This window comes from Vicia villosa, unplaced genomic scaffold (genome assembly GCF_029867415.1).
Source record: "Vicia villosa cultivar HV-30 ecotype Madison, WI unplaced genomic scaffold, Vvil1.0 ctg.000316F_1_1_1, whole genome shotgun sequence".
NCBI lineage: Eukaryota > Viridiplantae > Streptophyta > Magnoliopsida > Fabales > Fabaceae > Vicia > Vicia villosa.
Window position 1 is genome coordinate 54,288 of NW_026705137.1, and position 21,930 is coordinate 76,217.

Genomic DNA, 21,930 nt, shown 5'->3' on the forward strand with positions numbered 1-21,930 from the left:
AGAGATAAAATGCTTGCAATCTCACTCTTTTATTTCTTTTCATAATAATGTGATAAACTACTAACTTGTCAGTTTATTATATCAAATATATGAATACTATTATTTAAGGGAATGTATCCTTTTTAATAAAGTGATTGGCTGATATTTTTCATACTAAATGACAAAATTGCTATTTTGCAAATTTGAGTGATTAAATAGAATGGACAATTACAATTTCAAGGATTTAAATAATTATTTACTTGTTTAAATAATTATTTACTTGTTTAGTTAAGACTCATAGAACAATAAAGAAGAAAGTGAGCGAGAGAACCAGATATTCTCTCGTTCTAATACATCACTTACTGCCCAGATTAACTGGACAGTTGTTCATATAGTCGCGTCCCTGCAAGAGATTTTAACCGTTCCCAGTAAAAATAAATTATATATTGAGAGATTAAAAAAATAATCAAAAAGAAAACTTATATTAGAAGTTGAGGTAATATATATGTATATAACCAGAAAATGCAGTCATAAACGTGCATTGACCATTCTATACTAATTAAAAATTAAAATTCAAAAAAGAAATCTTCCTAGACTTTCCCACACTGAAATCTTCATATAAGCCAGCTAAGATTGAGCTATACTCTACCACATTTTTCTCTCTATCTCTCTGTCTCTCTTCAAAATTCAAACACTCTTTGAGACTTGCTATATTCAGTTTTCTTTATTAATGGAAGAAATTTTGAATGAAGACCAAATTGTTGAGATCAAAGAAGCCTTTTGCTTGTTTGACAAAGATGGAGATGGTAAATTTGTAATCATTTTTTTCAATTTTTTTTTAAGAATATAATGTTCTTACATAAAACTATATGATAAAATTGTATAATAGGTTGCATTACTGTGGAAGAACTTGCTACGGTAATTCGGTCCTTGGATCAGAATCCAACTGAGGAAGAACTTCAAGATATGATAAATGAAGTTGATGCTGATGGCAATGGAACTATTGAATTTGTTGAGTTCTTGAACTTAATGGCCAAGAAAATGAAAGTAATTATTCTTTTCTTCCATTTTAATTTAATTTCTTCAATATCATTGTATTAATGTTTTCTAATTTTGTTTTTTGTTTTTCTTGTTAATTAGGAAACTGATGCTGAGGAAGATCTGAAAGAGGCTTTCAAGGTTTTTGATAAAGATGAAAATGGATTTATTTCTGCTACTGAGGTATTAATTTCTTCTCTCTAATGGATGTTATAAATATTTATTTAATTTATATTTCAATATTATATGATAATAAGGTCACATTAATTTCACATGCACATCTATCTTACCAAGGACAGTACTTTGTACCTTTCCCCAATCAATGAATATTAGCTGTATGATTTAGTGCATGCATTAGGGTTTAATATTAGAGTGCTAAATACAATTAATACAAACAGCCTTCAAATTCTAGTTCAACTGGAAGAAAAAACGATATTGTTAGGTTAGACGTCATTATCACTACACGGTTGTGTGAGCGAGTTTAAGAGTCTGTAAATCCTAATTCAACAGACAAAAGTCGATATTGTTAGTTTGGACGTTAATATTATTGTCACAGTTATGTGATCGAGTTTTAGGGGTTATGAATAGTTCGTCTGCATATTAAAAAAAAAACAATTAATATGTAGAAAAATGGATAGACTTATATATATTAAATGATTGTGTATTTATGCAGTTGAGACATGTTATGATCACTTTGGGTGAGAAATTAACTGATGAAGAGGTGGATCAGATGATTAAAGAAGCAGATTTGGATGGTGATGGTCAAGTTAACTATGATGAATTTGTGAAGATGATGATGACCATTGGATGAACAAAATAAACTCTCAAATATTTAACATAAAATCATTTCATTTGTTATTATTCAAATTTGTTTGGTTCCTTATAATCACATTTTCTTTCAAGAAATAATTAATGTTTCTATTTATATATTCATTGTTTGTTGCATTCTTCTTTTGTAGTTGTAGTCCATTATGTGAATAACCAACTCATTAGTGACATCTCAGCCACACCTTTTGATTTAATTTGTTCAACTCCAGCCCATAATTTATTCTCTTAATTCAAGTTTAATATTCCTTTAATTGGGTTTAAACTAGTTAATTAATTAGGTTTATGAAAATCAATTGTAGAAATTCATCATCTAATTTTTTTTCTAGTAATCTAATAGTCGAAATTTTACCTCTTAAAAGTGAATAAGTATCATGTCGCAGATTCAAACCTGCACTTTTATACACTGATGTCTATGTACAACTACCAACTGAATTGAATTGGTCTAACCAAATATTAGTTGGAAGCATGTTAATGTTGAATGGGAACACTTTTTGCTCATTTTCATGGACTTTGACTAAACCAACCATTGGTTTAGATTTGACCACATGATTTATAACCACAAAATTATATGGTGTATGAGTTTGTCATTTTCTTGACTTGTAGCATTAGTAGACTTTTTTTCATCCTTAAAAAGTAAGGTATAAATTAAAGGGCCCCCTCATATTAGTTGTTACACTAATTAACCTTTAAGTTAAGAATCTTTCTTCAAAGTTAATAAAAAAAACAGTTGAACTATATAGATCTTGCAATTAGCTGTCTTATTGACAAGCATGACACATGCACATTGTTAATATGTTCTCCTCTCATGTGACTTTTACAGCAGAGACCAGTTAATTCTGAATCTGTTTGCCTCTTATCTTGCATTTTTTAAGTTATAATTTCGCTTATAAAAATTATATGGACACCAAAAATTCTCACATTGTTTGAAAATTGAATCAAATAAATTCATTTCGGTCCACAAAACCGTAATGGCTTAAATAACACCAAAAACACGCAATACCTCAGAAAAGTAGTACAACCGAGTTGAGGTTGGAATAGACACCAAGCAAGCAATATTCTCTCCACATCAAATCATTACTTCAAGAAAAATAAATCAGAAAGAAACTCAAAATAAAAAAATAAAAGTGAGATTCTAAAAGTTTTAATTTGGCAAAGTTGCACAAGACATGCAGCTGGTGAAGAAGTAAGACATAGACTTGTGCTTTTCTTTTCCTTTAGGTGAAGTAGATGACAACACTTCCATCTTTGAACCAGCATTGTTATCTTGTGTCTGTTCCGTGACTAGAAGATCAGCGGTTGCTTTTTCTTCTCCTTTCGAAAAACCAATGAATGAAGATTTCGAGTAACTTCTTTCCATAGTAACTATTTTCTCTTCGATGTGATCATCTTCATCATGAGGCATTGAGTTACTAAGATTTTGACTTAACTTGTTTGACAAGCTATCATTTACGGACGTACAAAGCAACGGAATTTGATCCGATTCTTCTTGCCTTGGTTCGATTCGGAGGTTGAGATTGAAACTTGGTGATTTTTGCATCTGAGAAGTGATGTTTAGATTATCAGGGTTTGATTCAGTACTTAACCTTGTTATAGTGTCCCTTGTTTCATAACCACCATTTGCAAATATAGCTGTTGAAATCAATTGAGTTTTCTCTTCCACATGTTCTCTGTGAATTTCTTCTTGCATCGAAACTTGTCCAAGTTCAGTTGGTGCTTTCTCCTTTACATTTTCCACTTCACCTTTTGGATGCATTTGGTTTTTCATATTTATGTCATAAGCATCACTGGCGTCAGCTATCAAAATGGTTTGAGTTTTCTTCCCTCTTACATCATCATCATCTGCATCATGAACATCTTGCGGTATATCTTTGGTTAAAGATGATGTTGGTACATTCTTATTTTCTTCTCGCAACACCTCATGTACATGGTCACTAGTATCTTCTAAGAGATTCGTATTATCAACTTCCCTTATGTTATCTTCCTCTACAAAAATGACATGAAATTTAAAAAAAAAAATACAAATCTACTTCAACAAATTTTCTTCAGCCTTTCAATAACAAAACATGTACCTTTGAGAGCAGAAGTGTTGTTATTTCTCATTTCTTTGCTCATACTCAAATTTTCAAACCTGCAACATAAACAATATTAAGAGACTATGAAAAAATTCAGTATTATTCAAAATCTAGAAGAACAATAATGTTATACTATTACCATACTATGAGGACAGGTTGATCTAAGTGAAATTGCCAGAGTGTTTTATACTTGGATTTGAACAACCAATAACATGGTGTTTCTTAGTGCATAAGGCCTCACTTTGGGTCATATGTCTTCTTAATAAGTATATCCAATAACTTTGGTCATGAATTCTTAATAATCTAAAGAATGGTGTGACCAAATAATGTTCACTTTCGGTGAGTCCATAATTCTGAAGTAGCTCATATACATACCGGTCTCATTATTTAAAATGCTTTTAAAATGAATCTGACACAAACATCTAACACAACACTGACACTTCCATACTGACAATAATTCAAAAACGAAAAGAAATTGAATGTCTGAAATCAACGTGTCAGATACTAGACACACCTTTAATCAGAAGTGTCAATACTACATAGGCTTAGGTAATTTGGTGTATTGTTTTTTCATTAATGTTTTTTTTATTTTTGTTCTTGAAGTTTATTCTATACACGCAAGGTGGCATGAGAAATTCAGAGTTGGACTCATCATTGTGTACATTGTCATTCTTTAGTACTCGCTCTACCTTTTTTATATGATAAGAAAAGAAGTTAACAACTCAGACTTTTCTCAAATCTTTTTCGCTTTCAAAAAGATCATATATAAAGAAAAGAAAAGTTGGTTACTTTTACATATAACTAACAAGTAAAGATATAAAGAAAAGAAAAGTTGGTTAGTTTTATATATAACTTACTTGTAAACATCTTTTGCTCTAGTTAGAATCTTAAAATAGAAGTGTGAAATTTTGCTGTTTGAAAACACTTGAGTTAAGATAAATATTAGTGTTATTGTCATTCTCATGAGCAAACTGTCTTGTTACACATTTTTCGACAAAAAATTAACCTTGAAATAATTGTGGCTGACAGCATCCAAGTAAACTTTTTTCAGTTTATATTCAGTCTGAGAACCCTAACTGCAGAATATGAACATCATTTATCATCCTTTTAGTATCTTAAGCCAGAATTCGTCTCGTGGAGCTTACAGCAGATGGATAGTCAATAGTAATATTGGAACATAATTATTGAGCTTAAGAGAATAAAAACCAATTTATCAGTGTAAATTCGGAAGTTGCGCAAATATTATACACGTAAGAAGAATATGATCCAATCGCAACACTGCGTGAAAACTTTACAAACATACTACCACTTCCCTAGTAACTTAATTTCCATGCTGATCCTGATCTAACATGCTAGTTGCTGCTAAATTCTTTTATATATTTAAAACTTTCTGTCTGCTTTAAGGTCATACCAGTGCTCTAGTACACTCTGTCATGTTAAAGGTACTACAGCATCGTCATAAACAAGATACCAGGCGGTGAAATGAACGTGTGAAACAGTGAGAAATCAGATTATATGATTTATAGCAAAAACTATTTTCAAGTCATTTATGAATACCAGCCTGTTAAATAAATGAATTTCATTACTTAACATGTTATCCGAGTCTCTAACTCTCTTTTAAAAAATCATAAAGATTTCAATCATGTCATTGCCATTTCCTATTTATCAAATTTAAACTTAGCACAAGGAAAGGTTGAGCTGGTTTTTTTCCACACTTAAAGCAAAAAATGCATACACATGAAGGGGGAATGGCAGGGGTAAAGTGAAAACTAATTCTTCTTGGACCACTGCTTACCTGTGTCAAAAGTAAAGTCAGAAGAACATGATGAAACAGCTTTCAGATATTTTAAATTATCATATAAAATCAATCTCAACAACTCATCAAAGTTAATAACGCAGAACGACAACAGTAGATACATTGACTTATTTAGATGTCTTCGACATAAATTTACGAAGCACGGACACATACACGATACTGATAGAGAAACAGACACCAAGAGACTGCTAATAATTTGAACAATAGAATTGAATGTAATCACATGTGTCGTGTCATGTCGGTGTCTGACACTAACACGCGTCGGACACCAAATACACTTTCAATCTGAATTTTTGGTGCTACATTGATGAAAACCGTCTATTGGTTTTCAGGTAATATTTGTAAATCTATAAGCTCCATAGTTGAGTTCGAAATTAAACTTTGAGTTAATATAAATTAAATCAGACAAGGGAAATCATCAATGGAGCTTAATTGTGTCAAGATATATCCTTTAATCCCTCAAGGAAACAAGAACCGTATATTTAATCTACTTTTCATTTTCTCCTTGACTCAAAGAATCTCCAAATGTTGCATTTACATTCAAATAACTTGAGATTTACATCACAGGTAAATGCTATCTGAAATTTAATAGATGTTCCAAGTTTAAAATAAATAAATGGAGAGTAACACCATTTTTCTTGATTGTTTGTTACTTGCACATGTTTAAATAGAAATTGAAATAAGTGATTTTGTTCATTATATGTGAGCTCCACTAGTTCAAACCACGTGAAGTGAATTACAGGCAATAGCCGAAGGTAAAGATACATGTATAACCCAACAATAGGATATAGAATATAAAAAGCTTAAATCAATTGAATGTGCCGATAAATTTTTATCATCTAACAACTAGAAAAAGAAATAGTATGTACCTGTATTTTGTCAAAATCGTCAGGGAAAGAATGTATCTTATCTTATCCAACTCCACTTTCAAAGTTATTGACCTTTTGATGCCCATTAATACTCCACTTATAATACTCTTGGGGTGAAATTGCACCTTTAAGAAGTCGGTCGAACCATACTCCATTTTCAACACATTCAATTATAATCCATCTTATACTAGCTTTGATACCATTAGCCACAACATTAATATCATTGACCATATAGCAAAATTCTTCTGTGAAGATATAGACATCATAAGAACAATTTTTTTATATAGTTTATACCCCGTAAATGGGGGCCTTAATTTCAGTATAAGCTATACGAAGAAAAAGGCATGAAATTTTCATCACACAAATTTCAAAATGATAAATTGCAAATCTGAAAGATAGTGGCAAATGTTCAAGAGACTCGGATGATCTGACAAAATGAATAAAATTAATTGCACATAAGTTGTTTGAATAAACAATTTAATTAAGTGCTTATAGTATAAGCGTTTATCATATAAGTGTTTATAAATAAGTTATTTCTATAACAAAAATAAAATAAAATCTAACTGTTTTTATATAAGTTTTAAGTTGTTTTCATAAACTCTTCCAAACAGTTTTGTAAAATCTTATACCAATAGATAAGCTCAAATAAGTCAATCCAAAACCCATACTATGCAATATGCATGTTGTAGTCTCATTCACATCTGACAAACCAAAATCATTCCAAACATGCACTATATCCAGGAATACTTCTCACTTTCGTATTCTTTGTCACGGCCCTTATTTGAGCTACTTCATCCCACCTCCCCCCTTGGGCTCGTATACTTGATATCAAAGCATGAGCACCTGAGTTATGTGGTTGCAATTTTAATATTTGTTTTCCTATAGCCTCCCCAATCTCTGTATCTCCATATAATCTGCAAGCAGAAAGCAGAGAAGACAGTGCAGCAGAACTATGTGTTGTCGGCATGCTTTTGACCAGATTGTATGCCTCTTTAAGTCGACCAGATCGGCTTAATAAATCTACTATACAACTATAATGAACTTCACTTGGAATTATTGCATACTCCTTCATCATTATCCCAAAAATTTGTAAACCCTCTTCTACCAATCCTGAGTGGCTGCAGGCAGTGAGGACTGAAGTGAAAGTAACTTCATCGGGTGTGACTTTTGCATATTTCATAAGATCAAAGAGCTCTAATACCTCTGTATAGTTTCCATGCATCGCATATGCCCCTATCATTGCATTCCATGATGTGAGACACAGTTCTGTCATTTGCTCAAATATGTATCTAGCCATACGCAGTTTTCCACACTTAGCATACGTAGTAATAAGGGAATTATTTACAGAGAGCTTGTTACCATGGAAAAATCTGTAACTGACACAGTGAACTTCCTTAACAAAATTTAGACATCCAAGCTGGGATAATGCCTGAATGAGACCAACTAGAGTAACAGAGTCAATATTTAGATTTTCTTTTTGCAGCAGACGAAACAAATTTATGGCTTCGTCAATGTGGCCGTGATAAATATAACCCATTATCATCGAAGTCCATGAAACCAAGTCCCTTGTTCTCATCCTATTGAAGACTACCCTTGCATCCACTACACGCTCACATTTTGCATATGCATGAATAATTTGATTTGCGATTTCCACATGCGATATGTGCTTATGCCTCAATACATAACCATGTATAGACCTGACTAATCTAATGTCTCTCAATTTTGATACAGCAGAAATCAAATTAAGAAACAAAGCCACATTCGGATTAACATTCAACTTGACCATTTCACGATAAACATTTACCGCCTCCACAGGTAACTCATTTTCAAGATAACCAGACATCATAACATTATATACAACAACATCCTTATTCCCCAATCTTTTAAACAGTTTCCTAGCTTTGGTTACACTAATTTTACAGTATAGATCAACCAAAGCAGTGGAAGCCACCAAATCAAGTTCTACCCCCATCGTGATCATGTATCCATGAATGCTCATCCCTCGGCGTAAAAAATTCAATTCACCACAACACAGAACAGCATTGGCCAATGTTACCAAATCGGGCAAAACATTTCTACATATCATTTGACGAAAAAGTTGAAAAGCTTCTAAAGCCTGACCATTTTGAAGATAAGCAGCTATCAAAGTGTTCCAAGAACCGACATTTGTTGTTTTTCGAGCATCCATCTTGGCAAAAACCGAAGCAGCTAACCCTACACCATCACATTTATGATACATATCCAAAAGGGTTGTCTCAAAAACATCATCACACAAACCAATTTCTCTCCTGACAGCATAACCATGAATAGCACGGCCCTCTTGCAGCAATCCTAATCTCGCCGCTGCATGCATCAAACTCACTAACGTAACTCGATTCGGAAGCAGCCCTTGCTGCTGCATTGTAGAAGCAATTGTGAAAGCACCATAAGCAGAGGAATCACCAGAGTGAGCATATGCATTGATAATGGAAGTGTAAGCAACAATATCTTTGTTAGTAATTTCATCAAACAGCTTATGTGCATATTTTATTTTCCCATATTGTGAGTAAAACCGAATGAGAGAAGAACCTACAAAACAGTCAGAGTTGAAACTGAGCTTGATGGAATCCACGTGAACCCCTCTTCCAAATTCTAGAGTGCCTAAGGAAACACAAGTTTTGAGGCAAATGGTGATAGCTGAGGGACATAAACCGAATTTGTTGTGTTTGGAAGATAAATAGCGACGGAATATGTCGTCGTATTTGACGAGCGTCGTGGAAAGGTTTTTCCGAGTCATCAAAAGCACGTCCAGTTTTCATTTCATCTCTGTAGTATCAATACCCATTTCGATTTTGATGCACATGCTCTGTGTTATCACTGATTTCTTCTTACGATGTTTTATGATTTCCCTATTTCTACAAAAAATTTACTGTGTTTTTTTAGCTTTGCCTATTTTTTTGGTCTTGCTTAGTATACAATAGTTATATGAAAAGGGTTTTACCAACAAAAATTTCATTGACCCTCGATTTTTATTTTTAAATTTCATTAGAAAGATACTCAACCCATCTCATGCTTATCTTATACACCACATAAAATTTCATAGTTGTCTCTGGCTTTCGTAGATTCTAATCCGGAAGCATCTCAAATTTTGAAAAAATTTGATTCCTTCCGTAGATGCTTCTACGGAAAGATAATAAACTAGTGTTTTTTAAATAAAAATACACATTAAACTATGTTAAGGGAAGCTTCCGTAGATGCATCTATGGAACAACTTAGCGCCACATCATTCCGTAGATGCATCTATGGAAGGGTCTGATATAGTTTGAACCAGCATGATCACTCCCCCATTGTTCCATTTCTCCAAACTCATCATACTCCACACCCTAAAAACCCTACATCATCATTACCTTATTTCACTCCAACACTCAAAGTTTTTGGTGCAACAAATTAAAGGGAGCAAGAAGAGTCTGAATTTCAGGTAAATAATCACTTTCAACCACTACATTCTTCACATTGTCGATGAATTTTTCTGCAAAAAAGTTACGTTGCTTCCGTAGATCCATCTACGGAACGTGTTGAAGATGAACACTTCCGTAGATGCATCTACGAAATAGTCCCAACAGTTTTTTTCCGGATCTTGTAATTCTGTGTGATTTTTTTAAAATAGGTATGGTGCACCCCGATAATATTTCAAGAGAATTAGGTACTTTGGTCGATGTAGTTACGAGTATCGATGGGGTAGTCGCAAATGTGGTAGATGTCGGAGGTGACTTTCGTAGCAAGCAAGACTTTGATGATCGTGAAAGCATGCTAACATGGATTCGTAGGAATGCAACTAGTCTTGGTTTTGGTGTGGTGATATGAAGATCGGATAATGGTACGGCAAGAAGAAACCCGTTTGTAACAATATTGTGCGAAAGAAACGGGAAATACCATCCTCCTCTAAAGAATTTTAAAAGAGACTACACGGGCACTAGAAAATGCCAGTGTCCATTTAAAATCTGTTGTTACATGTTGGCTAGCACGAAGTGGAGATGCTCTGTTGTTTGTGGTTTGCATAACCATGATTTGTGCGCAAAACTACAAGGTCATCCGGTGGCATGTCGGCTCAATCTGGTTGAGAAGGCATCTATTAAAGACATGTCCTTGAATTTTGTTCAACCGAAAAATATACTTACCACATTGAAAAGGAAGGAACCCGACAACATTTCAAATATAAGGCAAGTGTATAATCAACGGTACCGCAATAAAAAGGAGAGTAGGGGAGATAGGAGCGAGATGCAACATTTGTTGAAAATGTTGGATGATAACAAATATGTGGTGCGGTACATATATTGCGATGACGAGGTTATGGTCCGAGATATTTTTTGGACTCATCCGGATTCCATAAAGTTGTTCAACACTTTCTCGACAGTGCTCCTTCTCGACTCTACCTACAAGACCAACAAGTATTGACTCCCATTATTCGAGATGGTCGGCGTTACATCCACCGAGAAAACATTTGCCATTGGTTTTGTTTTTTTGGAGTGTGAAAAAAAGGATGGTTTTAGGTGGGCCTTGGAGGTGTGTCGCTCACTTTTGAAAAAACACGTCGAGATGCTTAAGGCGATTGTTATGGACCGCGACCCCGCTTTGATGAATGCAGTTGCAAAGGTATTTCCTTCTTCCGATGCATTACTTTTTCGATATCACATATCATGTAATGTGAGAAGTAAGGTTAAACCCGCCGTGGGGACAAAACAAGTAGCGACCGAAGGTGGGAAAGCGGTAAAGCCTGTAGTGATTGTTGACCAAATAATGGATGCATGGGCTCGTATTGCAAGTTCGTCGACAAAAGAATTGTACGCCGATGTCGTATTGCAATTTCGGAAAATATGTGAAAAATATCCCGATTTATTGAAATATGTTGAAAGCACCATTCTTGACAAGGTGAAGAAGAAGTTTGTTTGTACGTGGACTGATAAGGTCAGACACCTTGGGAATACAACCACCAATAGAGCTGAGTCGGCACATGCTACTTTGAAAAATTGGTTGTTTGATAGCAAAAGTAGTTTGTGTAAAGCATGAGACACCATAAATCACATGATTTTGAACCAACACAACGAAATACAAACGTCGTTTGGTCGGAGCATTACGGTTTTCGAGCATTGATTTAAGAACAACATTCTTTACTCTCAACAGATCGGCAATGTGTCTCGGGCCGGATTGAATTATATCTTTCACGAGGCGAATCGAGGTGAAACAATTGGTGGTGATACCGCAAAGTGTGGTTGCACTATTACTATCACGTATGGTCTCCCGTGTGCTTGTGCTACTGCTAAAAAAGTGAGATTAGGTGAGCCAATAACAATGAATGAAATCAATCCTCATTGGAAGAGACTTAGTTTTGATGATGATGATGGTTGTGTCGAAGAAGATTCAAATATCTCTATTATTTATGAATTGGAGGCGATACAAGAGAGGTTTTTGAAGGCCGATGACTACACGAAATTATACATGAAAGAACAATTGAGGAGGATTGAATTTCCCGAAACAACCGACATGAAACCGCCGTCTCAATCCGTTAAGACAACAGATGCTCCGAAGAAAGTGAGGTATACGCTAAATGACAACTCGACAACACAGTCTCCTTCATATAGTGAGCACGTTGACAAAATCTTTCCCGACTCACCTACTACGAAATCTCAAAAGTCCCAAAATAGTTCAAACAAGGGAGCTCGCCTAAGCAAACCGCCTCCGACACCTATTCCACCGCAAGTTCCACAAGTATCGACACCGATTCTTACACCTATTGTTCCAAAAGTTCCGATTCCAACACTTATAGCTCCATCAATTGAAGAGGTACAAATTGCTCCAAAATTTCATTCATTGACGAGATTCCAGTTTTTATGCATAAATACATCGACCAAATCGTCAATGTGGTGGGGGCGGTAATTGCGGATTTCAGGTCGTATCGACTTTGCTTGGTAAGGGAGAGGATGCCCATGAGCTTGTCCGTCATGATCTTATCGACGAGTTGGTGAACCATAAAGACTCGTACACGCGGGTATTTGGAGACGAAACTGAATTTCAATCGGTCAACGAATCTCTTGTTCCTTGGGGGGCGCCTACGCACCGATTTCGCGTTGGATGAGATTCCCGTAAATGGTACATCTTATCGCATGCGCATATGACATGGTATGCATTGACTTGACGCGTTATGGTTTTTCGGAAACCTTTTTTTCCACTCCGCACCGCACCTCCTACAAATCTAATTGATCGTATTATATGTGTTGGATGGCTCGCCAAATCGCGTCATTTTGTACAAGTTTACTTGAAATCGGGATGCCCCATACCACCTACGTCACTAGAATGGAATCTTCATCATACCAAACTTTCTGATACGTGGCCGGATGTGTTGTTGATAGGATGCATGAATTCGAAAGATTGAATAATATCGATAAAATCTCAAATGCGGAAAAGTCAAAATTGGAACCACCAATAGATTTAGCCGGCGACAGTTCTTTTGATGTATTTATCTAGTTTCAAAGTGTAATATATTTAGTCTATAACATTGAAATATAATCCTTTTTTGTGTTTGTTTGTTTGTGTGTTTTTGTGTATTTGTCTCCTGAAAAATGATGCTACTGCTTTCTATTTTGGTTTCAAATTAGCAGGAAAATTTTCGTAGATCCATATACGGAAGGGTGTTAAAATGAAATTACAGGTTTTTCCTGTAGATGGATCTACGAAAAGGTGTTACGTATGACCCTTCCGTGGATACATCTACGGAACTGTCTGTGACAGAGATTGTGTGGTCCATATTCTCCAAAGGCTTCTATATATTTGGGGTTTCTAGGTTTGCATTGCACACAAGCACAAACTCTAAACACAAACACACACCACAAGCACAAAAATGTCTCGCATTAGGCCAGATGGATGTCACCGAACATCAATGAAGCATCCCGATCCTGAACCGGAATACCGCATAAGGGATGGGCATGTCATTTTCTCTCCCTTCAAACCACCTGTGCCGGTGAACTTTTGGAATATCCATTCATTCGACCAATTCAAGAGGACTATCATGTCTTTTTTAGAGGGGGGTACAAACCCGGAGAAGAAATCAAAAGGATCCAGAGGCTTAGAACAAGTACCTCGTTTGCGACCGGAAACACGGAACGTTGGTGGGTTGAAGTGAAATGGGACATGGATTGCATTCAAATGATGCATGAATTAGATGACATTGTTTTAAACGTTGTAATTTCCTAGATCTATTAGTTTTCTTAATTTTATGTTTGAAATTTCGGTGTAGTATCGGTTTATCAATGAAATGTCTTTTATGTTTACAAATGCTTCTGTTTTGCTTCTGTTTTTGTTTTCTGGGTGTGGGTTTATTCCGTAAATGCATATACGGAAGGCTTCCGTAGGTGCATCTATGGAACAGAATAACGTTAAATAAAAAAAAGATGCTTCCGGAGATCCATCTACGGAAGCACGGGGACAAAATGGTAAATTCGATGGTGCGTAATAGGGCCATGGGGTTGAGAGAGAAATTCTCTTTCATTATGACTAAACCTTCTGAAATGCTTAAAATTTTCATGACAAAATAAAGTGTGAAAATTAGTCTGTAATACTGTGTTTGGTATGTGAGAAATAGCCAAGAGAGAAATAGAGACGAGAGAATAAGAGAAGAAATGCATTATTTCTCTTGTTTGGTGCACATGAGAAGTAGAGACGATTGATAAAAAACAGCATAGCCCCACTTGTTTTTTCTTCTTCGCTGATTTGCACAAAAATACCAAGAGAAGCCTTTTTTTTGTTATTCCAACATTGCCCTTATGTAAGTATGCCCATTTGAACACTATGTATCTTTCTGCTTTAACTTAACAGTAATATGTTATACTACAATTTATGAGACAATCGTATATAAATTATATATAGATGCAGCAACTTATATATTTTTCACAAATAATAACTTAATAACAACAACGTTAGTGAATGGTGAATAATAAATTATTTTTATGAAAATCAATTAATATACGTTGAACTAGTGTAAAATGAAATTTAGTTATTAAATAATTAATTAAAAACAAAATAAATTTAATTAGTCAAATTAGTTTAAATAATTAAAAAAAGTAAAATGATTTAAGGATATGTTTGGGAGTTTGGAGGAGAAGGGAGGGGAGGGGTTTGAAAAATAGGAAGAATTGAGTGAAAAGAATAAAAAGATTTTGGGTAGGAGGGTTTTGGAGGGTTTGATTTTATTCATAACACCAAAAACCCCATAAAACGGAGGAACTCAAAAATTGTATTGAAGGAGGGTTTTGAAGGGCTTACATAAATTTTCCAAATATCTTTTAGGTTGTTATACTACTTTGAAATTTAAATTTTTTGTAATAATAATGACTCTTTTATCATTCTAAACAAAATCATTTTTTCAAAAAATGTCAAACATTTTTCTATTTTTCTTTAAAAATTCGTTTTCGGAAGCCTTCCCCTCCAAACTCCCAAACATAGCCTACTGGATTTTTAAAAAAATTAATTATTGATTCTGTAATTAAATTAAAAAATATTGATAAAAAATAATCCCTAAAAATAGTTAAATTAAATAATATACTATTGTGTATTATTTTTTTAATTTAAGGGTATATTTGTCTTTGCAAAAATAATTACATTTCTCTCTCTCCTATCTCTCTTATACTTCTCTTATAACAAACAATACATCAAATCTACCATATTTCTCATCTATTTATCTCTTCTCACACTCTTTCTACATGTTTCTCTCTTCTCATTTTCATCTCATTGCCAAACACACCCTAAAAGTTACCTACTAGTAGATTGTTTTGTCTAAAGAACACTTTGACATTTTTCTAATTGATATAAAATTAAACACCTACCATAATGGTCATGTGATATGAAAAGACAAAAGATGAGGGTTTGTGATTGGTAAATTAGGATTAGTAAATTATACCACAGTATAAAATATCATATCAACCTATTGAGTTTATTTATTCTTGTTGTCAATCTTTAGGTGATTAACGGAACCTTAAAATTATAAGCGTGAATGAAAATAAATTGCTCTTATCAAATGTCTTGCTCTTATTAGGACTTATTAATGCCTTTGCATCATCCTAATGTTTTTTACTATGAAAATCAGTGCTCATACAAAACTAACTGTTGTTATTAACAACATTTCCCTCATATCTTTCCATTTGTTGATTTTAACACAGCTCATTCTATAGAGTACAAAACTCAATTTAACTTTGAATTTATTGATTCAACTCATTCATACAGTAACCATGGACTGAAAATGTACCTAAACACTTATAATAATAATATAAGCACTCGTGGTAACTACTGTTAGGAATAAATATAAGAAAATATTATTTGTACACCAATTTCAACACCTACATCGTATGTTTATACATAATATGTACTAGTTTTATTTTTTAATAATTTATAATTTTTGGTTTCCGTGCAAAGACATGTTAACTTGTTATTTATATATGGTGTATTACAATACGGTGTATGAAAAAGGTGTAGCAATAGCACACCTGATAAATACATGACATTGTGTAATTATTTTGAAATTGTGAGACTTCAATCTTACAACTTTATATTTGTTATAAGTTGCACTTTTTATATTTATAATTGCAACTATAATTGCTAGAATTTTCCTTATTGGCCTCTCTTCATATTGTCTTTTATTTTTATAAATTTTGCTAAATAAAATTGTTCATTCTTTATTAATTAAATATTATTTTTACTATTTGAACCAAAAACAATCGTTAATTCATCTCTAATAAAATATTTTGTAAGATAATTGAAATGCTACCTTTCTCATTCATGTGAACAAAGCATATATATATATATATATATATATATATATATATATATATATATATATATATATATATATATATATATATATATATATATATATATATATATATATATATATATATATATATACACACACACACCAAAGTGGCATGAAGAACAGGAAAATGGAACTCCAAGAGAAGATTGTGAATCTAACATGATTCGGAGACAACATTGGCAACACTTATATATTCAGTTTTAACACTAGAATAGGAGAGAGTAGGTTGCCTTTTGAAAGATCAAGAAGTAAGGTTGTCACCTATAAGAACACACTAACTAGATGTAGAGCATTTGATGTTAGGACATTCACCCCAATTAGTATCAATGTAGAAGATAAGCTTTATAATGGGGAATGTTGATAAATGTAACCCAAAATGTATGGTGCAGGAACATAGCGAAGATTGTGCTTGAGAGCAACCATCTGTTATGTGCAAGGTGCATGCATGTCATTACAACAAATAATGCATTTTATGATGGAATATTTCACCTCATCCAAGAAAAGTGTAAACCATAGACGCGTCACATTTTAATTTTTTTTAATTATCTTATATTTATTTGGTTTTGCTGGAAACCGAGGTGAAAAGTATTTAGTGGACACGTCTTCAAATCCCAACGACTACATTTTATCACCTTTTAATTTTTTTAAATTTATTTATGACCTATTACCTTGATTTTGCTGAAAACTGAGGGGTGAAGTATTTAGAGGATATGTCTTCGAAACCTAACAACTACACTTTATCATCTTTTAAATTTTTTAACATGATTTTACCCCTCGGTTTTTGTTAAAAACTGAAGTAAAAAGTAGCGCAGTTTTGAAAATCCAAAAAATACAGTTGTTGGGGATCGAACCCATGACCAATATCACCTTAAAAAAAAATTAAAATTTTATTTATTACCTACTACCTCAGATTTTCTAAAACAATGATAATGAAAGCAATAGCAGAAAAATATTTCAAGGTTAGTTTCTTAATGTAATCTCTTATCTAGTAGTTCATTGTTAAAATTGTTTAATGTTAGTTGTAGTTATATCAAGTAAAATGTTTAATATTGTTGTTGTAGAAATTTAGTATTTTACGATTCTATTGATTTTGTTTATTTGTCGTTGTTGTTAATGTTGTTGAGATTTAATGTTAAAAGATTTCATGGATTTTGTTGTTGTTGTTGTTATTACTTCTGTTGTTGAGATTTAATGTTTAAATATTCTATTGATTTTGTTTATTTGTTTTTGTTGTTGTTGTTGTTGAGATTTAACATTTAAAGACTTCTTAGATTTTGTTGTTTTTGTTGTTAGATTTAATGTTTAAGGATTTAACTAAGATTATATTCATTTTACGTCCGAGGTTAAAAACACTTTTTGTAGTAGTGTGTGAAGACAAATTTGCTGAACTACATATGATATGTCAGGTCGAGTGAAGGTGAGGTACTGTAAAGCCCCTTGATATTAGAGGGATCCTCATAAGACCACTTCCAACGGGAGGTTCTTCCCATTGGTTTCCCAGGTGGCAGCATGTTTTCTCTTTCCACAGTTTCCACAGTTACTCCAGCTGGCAAACGCATTAAACATTGCAACGGTTCTTTTTATTTTTTTTATATTAAAAAATTCAAACTAGCCGTTGAACGGCTAGTTTTTTTTTTCAACTTATTTTTTAATTATAAATATTGTTTTTTAGGAAAACAACACTAATTTTCTAAAATATTTATATGAATAAAATATTAATATATAAAATAAAGTTGTGGGATTCAATATAAATTTTTCAAAGTTATATCATTGGAGTGAAAAACAAATTGAATTGCTTCAAGCTGACGTGGTTTAATAGGTCCCAAAAAAAACTTAAAAATGTGTTCACGGCGGTTGGAGATGCTCTAAGGAGAGCATGAGGAGATGCTGAGTTTTTTCTTTGTGTCAACAGGAGTGGCTCGCGGTTTGTAGAATGTCATGCCAGCACGTTTGATGATTACTATGACATAGATGTTTTGACTGAAAAAGTTGCCACTAGAGTGACGAGATACTGCAATGCCCAAAACTATCCAAAAAGTAACTCATTTATTTTTTTGATTTAAAAAGTAACTCATTTAATTTCAATTACATGTAATTTAATTTGTTCTAATTGATTAAATATATTGAGGGTTTATTTTTTATTTATTTTATTTTTAAATTTGTGTATTATTTGAAATTAGTAAATATTCACTTGTGTGTTATTTTTTTTTTTAAATAAGGTTATATATCATAAAAAAACTAAAACAAAAGGAGGGGGACATAAACCAAAACCCTCTCATGAAGTGATAAACTTAAAGAAAGGCAAAGCAAGCCTATTCTTTACAAAATCTGCCCGCAAAAAACTAGGAATGCTACTATAATTAGTGTAATCAATAATAGTTAGACCTATATTAGTCAGAGAATCCACACAACTGTTTCCTTTGCGGACAATATGAGACACCAAAAAAGAAATACTTTCCGTAATATTAACACAATTAATCCATCTTGTGCGAAGTTGCCAAGGAACACATAAAGGAGGAGAGAAAGCACGCACCACTGCTAAAGAATCTGACTCCAGCCAAATCTTTCTCCAACCCCTCTCATGGGCGAACTCAATAGCTAACATAGCTTCGGTGTGATCGGCAATGAGAGAGTTAGAATCACCGATAAAACTAGCAAAGGCTCCAAGGAACCTACCATCATAGTCTCTAGCAATACCTCCACAAGCCGAGGGACCCGGATTGCCTAGAGAGGCACCATCACAATTGAGTTTAATCCAATCCCACGGGGCGGCTTCCAAATGACTTCCAACTTGTGGGTTATTTGAAATAATTAAATATTTGTTCTAAATTATTAAGTTAAGTATTTATCATTAAGAATATTAAAAATAAAAATTGATTTGTCTAGTTGTAAATTGATTATCATTTATCGGACTTAGGTTCGAAACCCCATTAGTACAAATTTTATAATTTTTATTTTAAATTCAGAATTACTTAATAATATTAAAAAATTATAAGAATTATTTGTCATAAATGCATATTGGCCTAATGGTAAAAACTTAAAATATTATTTAAATGATATATATATATATAAAATAAAAAATAAAAAATAAATAAATAAACTAATTAATTGATTAGTGATAAATCACGTGGTATTTTCTAACCACTTTATACAAAATGAAAATAATGTGAAACAAGTAAAATATGAATAAAGTATGAAAAAAGTGGGAAACAAAAACGTATGAATTGTACTCCAAAGGTTATTATTATAGTTAGTGTAAACTAACTTTTCTCTCATTTTTATGTTGATTATATTAAAAATCTGAATTTTAACCGTTTATTTGATGTTAAATATCTCTTTTATGCATGATTTTGAACTTAAATTATAACTACTTTATTATAGTTATTTACATTTTTTTTTGAAAAAATTGAGGAAAAAACTCTAAATTTAGTTAGTCAATTCGTGATAAATAATTGTTGCTTGTTCAAATTGTACGCTTCAATGACTTACTTATTTCCTGAATAATAAAGTGGCGATATTTAAGTGTGAAATCTTATATAATTTGTGTATTTTTATTTTCTTTTCATTTTCATTTTGACGTCATTACATAATAAATGAATTTTACGTAATTTTTAAGTGACAAACAGTTGTCTCATCTTTACTTCTTTTTTTACTTTCTATAATACTCCAACCATTAATTTAGTAATTTATTTCTCATAAAATTATGTGTAAAAGTTATAGCTAATCATATATTATAATTATTCTTTTTTAAGTTTAAAAGATGTAAATTTTTTTTTAACTAATTGATTAATGACAAAGTATTTTCTTTCATGTGTAAAAATTATATTCTAAGGGTTTCTTATGTGACTTACTTTAAAAAGTGAATAAATTATAGTTAGTGCAATATAATTAATTTTATTTTTATATTGATAATATTAAAAAAACACTTAATTTAACCAATTATTTAATGACAAATATTTGTCTTGTATATGAATTTTATTATGAATTATAGTTACTATATTGTAAGATTTTTTAATTTATTTTAAATATATGAAAAAAAAGATAAATTTAATTAATGACATATAGTCCATATAGATTATCCGCCAAAATCTATAAGACATTAGGGTCTTAAAATTAGAGTTTATATATATATATATATATATATATATATATATATATATATATATATATATATATATATATATATATATATATATATATATATATATATATATATATATATATATATATATATATATATATATATATATATATTGAATATGTTAGTTATTTTATATTAATATTAATATCTTGATTTTAACTTTTTTTTTAAGTCATAACTCCATGTAATTTAAACATTTTATAGATATTTCTATCTATTTCAAATACATGTTATCATTTAATACTCAGAATTTTAAGTATATAAATAAAAATTAATTCTTAATTTGTTTATGCTAAATTGTGAAATGAGTAAAATATGTCTTTATTTTCTTCATACATGATAAATCTATGGAGCAAGTACAAATCAAAAATAAAATAAAATTTTCAACAAAGAGAACTAATATTTCATTTTCAGTGAAAGATAACAAAAATTAAAGTATTATTCTCCAACTTATTCGGAAAGGTGAATCATGCACATATCACAAAATTTAAAACTAAACAAACTATTAAAAAGTAATAATAAAAAATAATAAAAAATTGAAATAAAATAAAAAAATGGAGAGAAAATTTGTTGTTGGAGATGGGTTGTTTCAAAGAATAACTTAATAAGGAAAAGAAGGTCTCTTTGTCATTTTAGAAAACCTCCCAACTTAAAACAATTAATGATACAAAGTATACATGTATATCCTAAAACTATATTTTATAGTACTTAATGGGATTATAATCATACAAAAATTATACATGGCTATTGAAATTTGAATTTAGAATAGAGATGCAAATTATACATGGCTATTGAAATTTGAATTTAGAATAGAGAAGTTGTATTCAAACCTTAGATATGCCGTAGTTAAGATCTCTTACTCTTTGAATTGATTTGAAAGGAAATTTAATGGATATGAAAGATGTAACCATAATTATTATGTGTGTGTCTTCTTTAAATAATATTGACCTTGAATGCAAATTGATAAAATCTTTTCATATTTGATATGTTTAATGGGTGAAGCATAAGTTTTGAAGAAAACATTGTTTTTTATATTTTAGAGTAACTAGATTCATGGTACTCATTTATACCAATTTGGATTTTTTAATGAATCTCACCCAATTTTTTAAAATTATTTCATACTTACTAATTACTCCCTCCGTTTTTTATTATAAGAAAAATAATAATTATTGTATGAAAATAAGAAATTATGAAGGTTTTTACAAAATTATCCTTCATTAATGGCATGTAGAAGATAAATTTATATAATTGAAAGGAGAGAGAATAATAAATATTTAAAGATATAATAAAAAAAATGACATTAATTATTCATTGATTGTAAAGCTATATATATATATATATATATATAT

The 21,930-nt window shown here is 31.7% G+C and overlaps 4 protein-coding genes across 4 annotated transcripts; 2 read left to right on the forward strand and 2 right to left on the reverse strand.

Moving 5' to 3' along the window:
* Positions 1-611: 611 nt before the first annotated feature.
* Positions 612-2,491, forward strand: LOC131626625 (calmodulin-like protein 8). The gene is made up of 4 exons (XM_058897459.1): positions 612-785; positions 869-1,026; positions 1,120-1,200; positions 1,691-2,491. Exons 1-4 carry the CDS (start codon positions 710-712, stop codon positions 1,826-1,828), a joined length of 453 nt encoding a protein of 150 aa, XP_058753442.1. The 5' UTR covers positions 612-709; the 3' UTR covers positions 1,829-2,491.
* A 273-nt stretch (positions 2,492-2,764) lies between these two features.
* On the reverse strand, positions 2,765-4,162 carry LOC131626624 (uncharacterized). Its single transcript, XM_058897458.1, has 2 exons — positions 3,915-4,162; positions 2,765-3,828 (listed from the first exon to the last, which is right to left on the reverse strand). Exons 1-2 carry the CDS (start codon positions 3,955-3,957, stop codon positions 2,987-2,989), a joined length of 885 nt encoding a protein of 294 aa, XP_058753441.1. The 5' UTR covers positions 3,958-4,162; the 3' UTR covers positions 2,765-2,986.
* Positions 4,163-4,528: 366 nt separating this feature from the next.
* Positions 4,529-9,523, reverse strand: LOC131626643 (pentatricopeptide repeat-containing protein At4g21300-like). Its single transcript, XM_058897477.1, has 2 exons — positions 6,603-9,523; positions 4,529-5,712 (listed from the first exon to the last, which is right to left on the reverse strand). The coding sequence occupies exon 1, from the start codon at positions 9,376-9,378 to the stop codon at positions 7,318-7,320; it is 2,061 nt and encodes a 686-aa protein (XP_058753460.1). The 5' UTR covers positions 9,379-9,523; the 3' UTR covers positions 4,529-5,712; positions 6,603-7,317.
* Positions 9,524-11,051: 1,528 nt separating this feature from the next.
* Positions 11,052-13,519, forward strand: LOC131626634 (uncharacterized). The gene is made up of 4 exons (XM_058897469.1): positions 11,052-11,435; positions 11,763-12,422; positions 12,529-12,627; positions 13,301-13,519. The coding sequence occupies exons 1-4, from the start codon at positions 11,052-11,054 to the stop codon at positions 13,517-13,519; spliced, it is 1,362 nt and encodes a 453-aa protein (XP_058753452.1).
* Positions 13,520-21,930: the final 8,411 nt, after the last annotated feature.

What these genes read in the sequence shown, in the direction of transcription:
- LOC131626625 (XM_058897459.1), top strand. Translation starts at nt 710, where the DNA reads ATGGAAGAAATTTTGAATGAAGACCAAATTGTTGAGATCAAAGAAGCC. An exon ending in GTTTGACAAAGATGGAGATG is followed by an intron (nt 786 to 868) that starts GTAAATTTGTAA and finishes ATTGTATAATAG; the next exon opens with GTTGCATTACTGTGGAAGAA. An exon ending in TAATGGCCAAGAAAATGAAA is followed by an intron (nt 1,027 to 1,119) that starts GTAATTATTCTT and finishes CTTGTTAATTAG; the next exon opens with GAAACTGATGCTGAGGAAGA.
- LOC131626624 (XM_058897458.1), bottom strand. Translation starts at nt 3,957, where the DNA reads ATGAGCAAAGAAATGAGAAATAACAACACTTCTGCTCTCAAAG. An exon ending in CAACACTTCTGCTCTCAAAG is followed by an intron (nt 3,829 to 3,914) that starts GTACATGTTTTG and finishes TCATTTTTGTAG; the next exon opens with AGGAAGATAACATAAGGGAA.
- LOC131626643 (XM_058897477.1), bottom strand. Translation starts at nt 9,378, where the DNA reads ATGACTCGGAAAAACCTTTCCACGACGCTCGTCAAATACGACGACATA.
- LOC131626634 (XM_058897469.1), top strand. Translation starts at nt 11,052, where the DNA reads ATGGTCGGCGTTACATCCACCGAGAAAACATTTGCCATTGGTTTTGTT. An exon ending in AAGAATTGTACGCCGATGTC is followed by an intron (nt 11,436 to 11,762) that starts GTATTGCAATTT and finishes TACTCTCAACAG; the next exon opens with ATCGGCAATGTGTCTCGGGC. An exon ending in ATAAAGACTCGTACACGCGG is followed by an intron (nt 12,628 to 13,300) that starts GTATTTGGAGAC and finishes TTTTTCCTGTAG; the next exon opens with ATGGATCTACGAAAAGGTGT.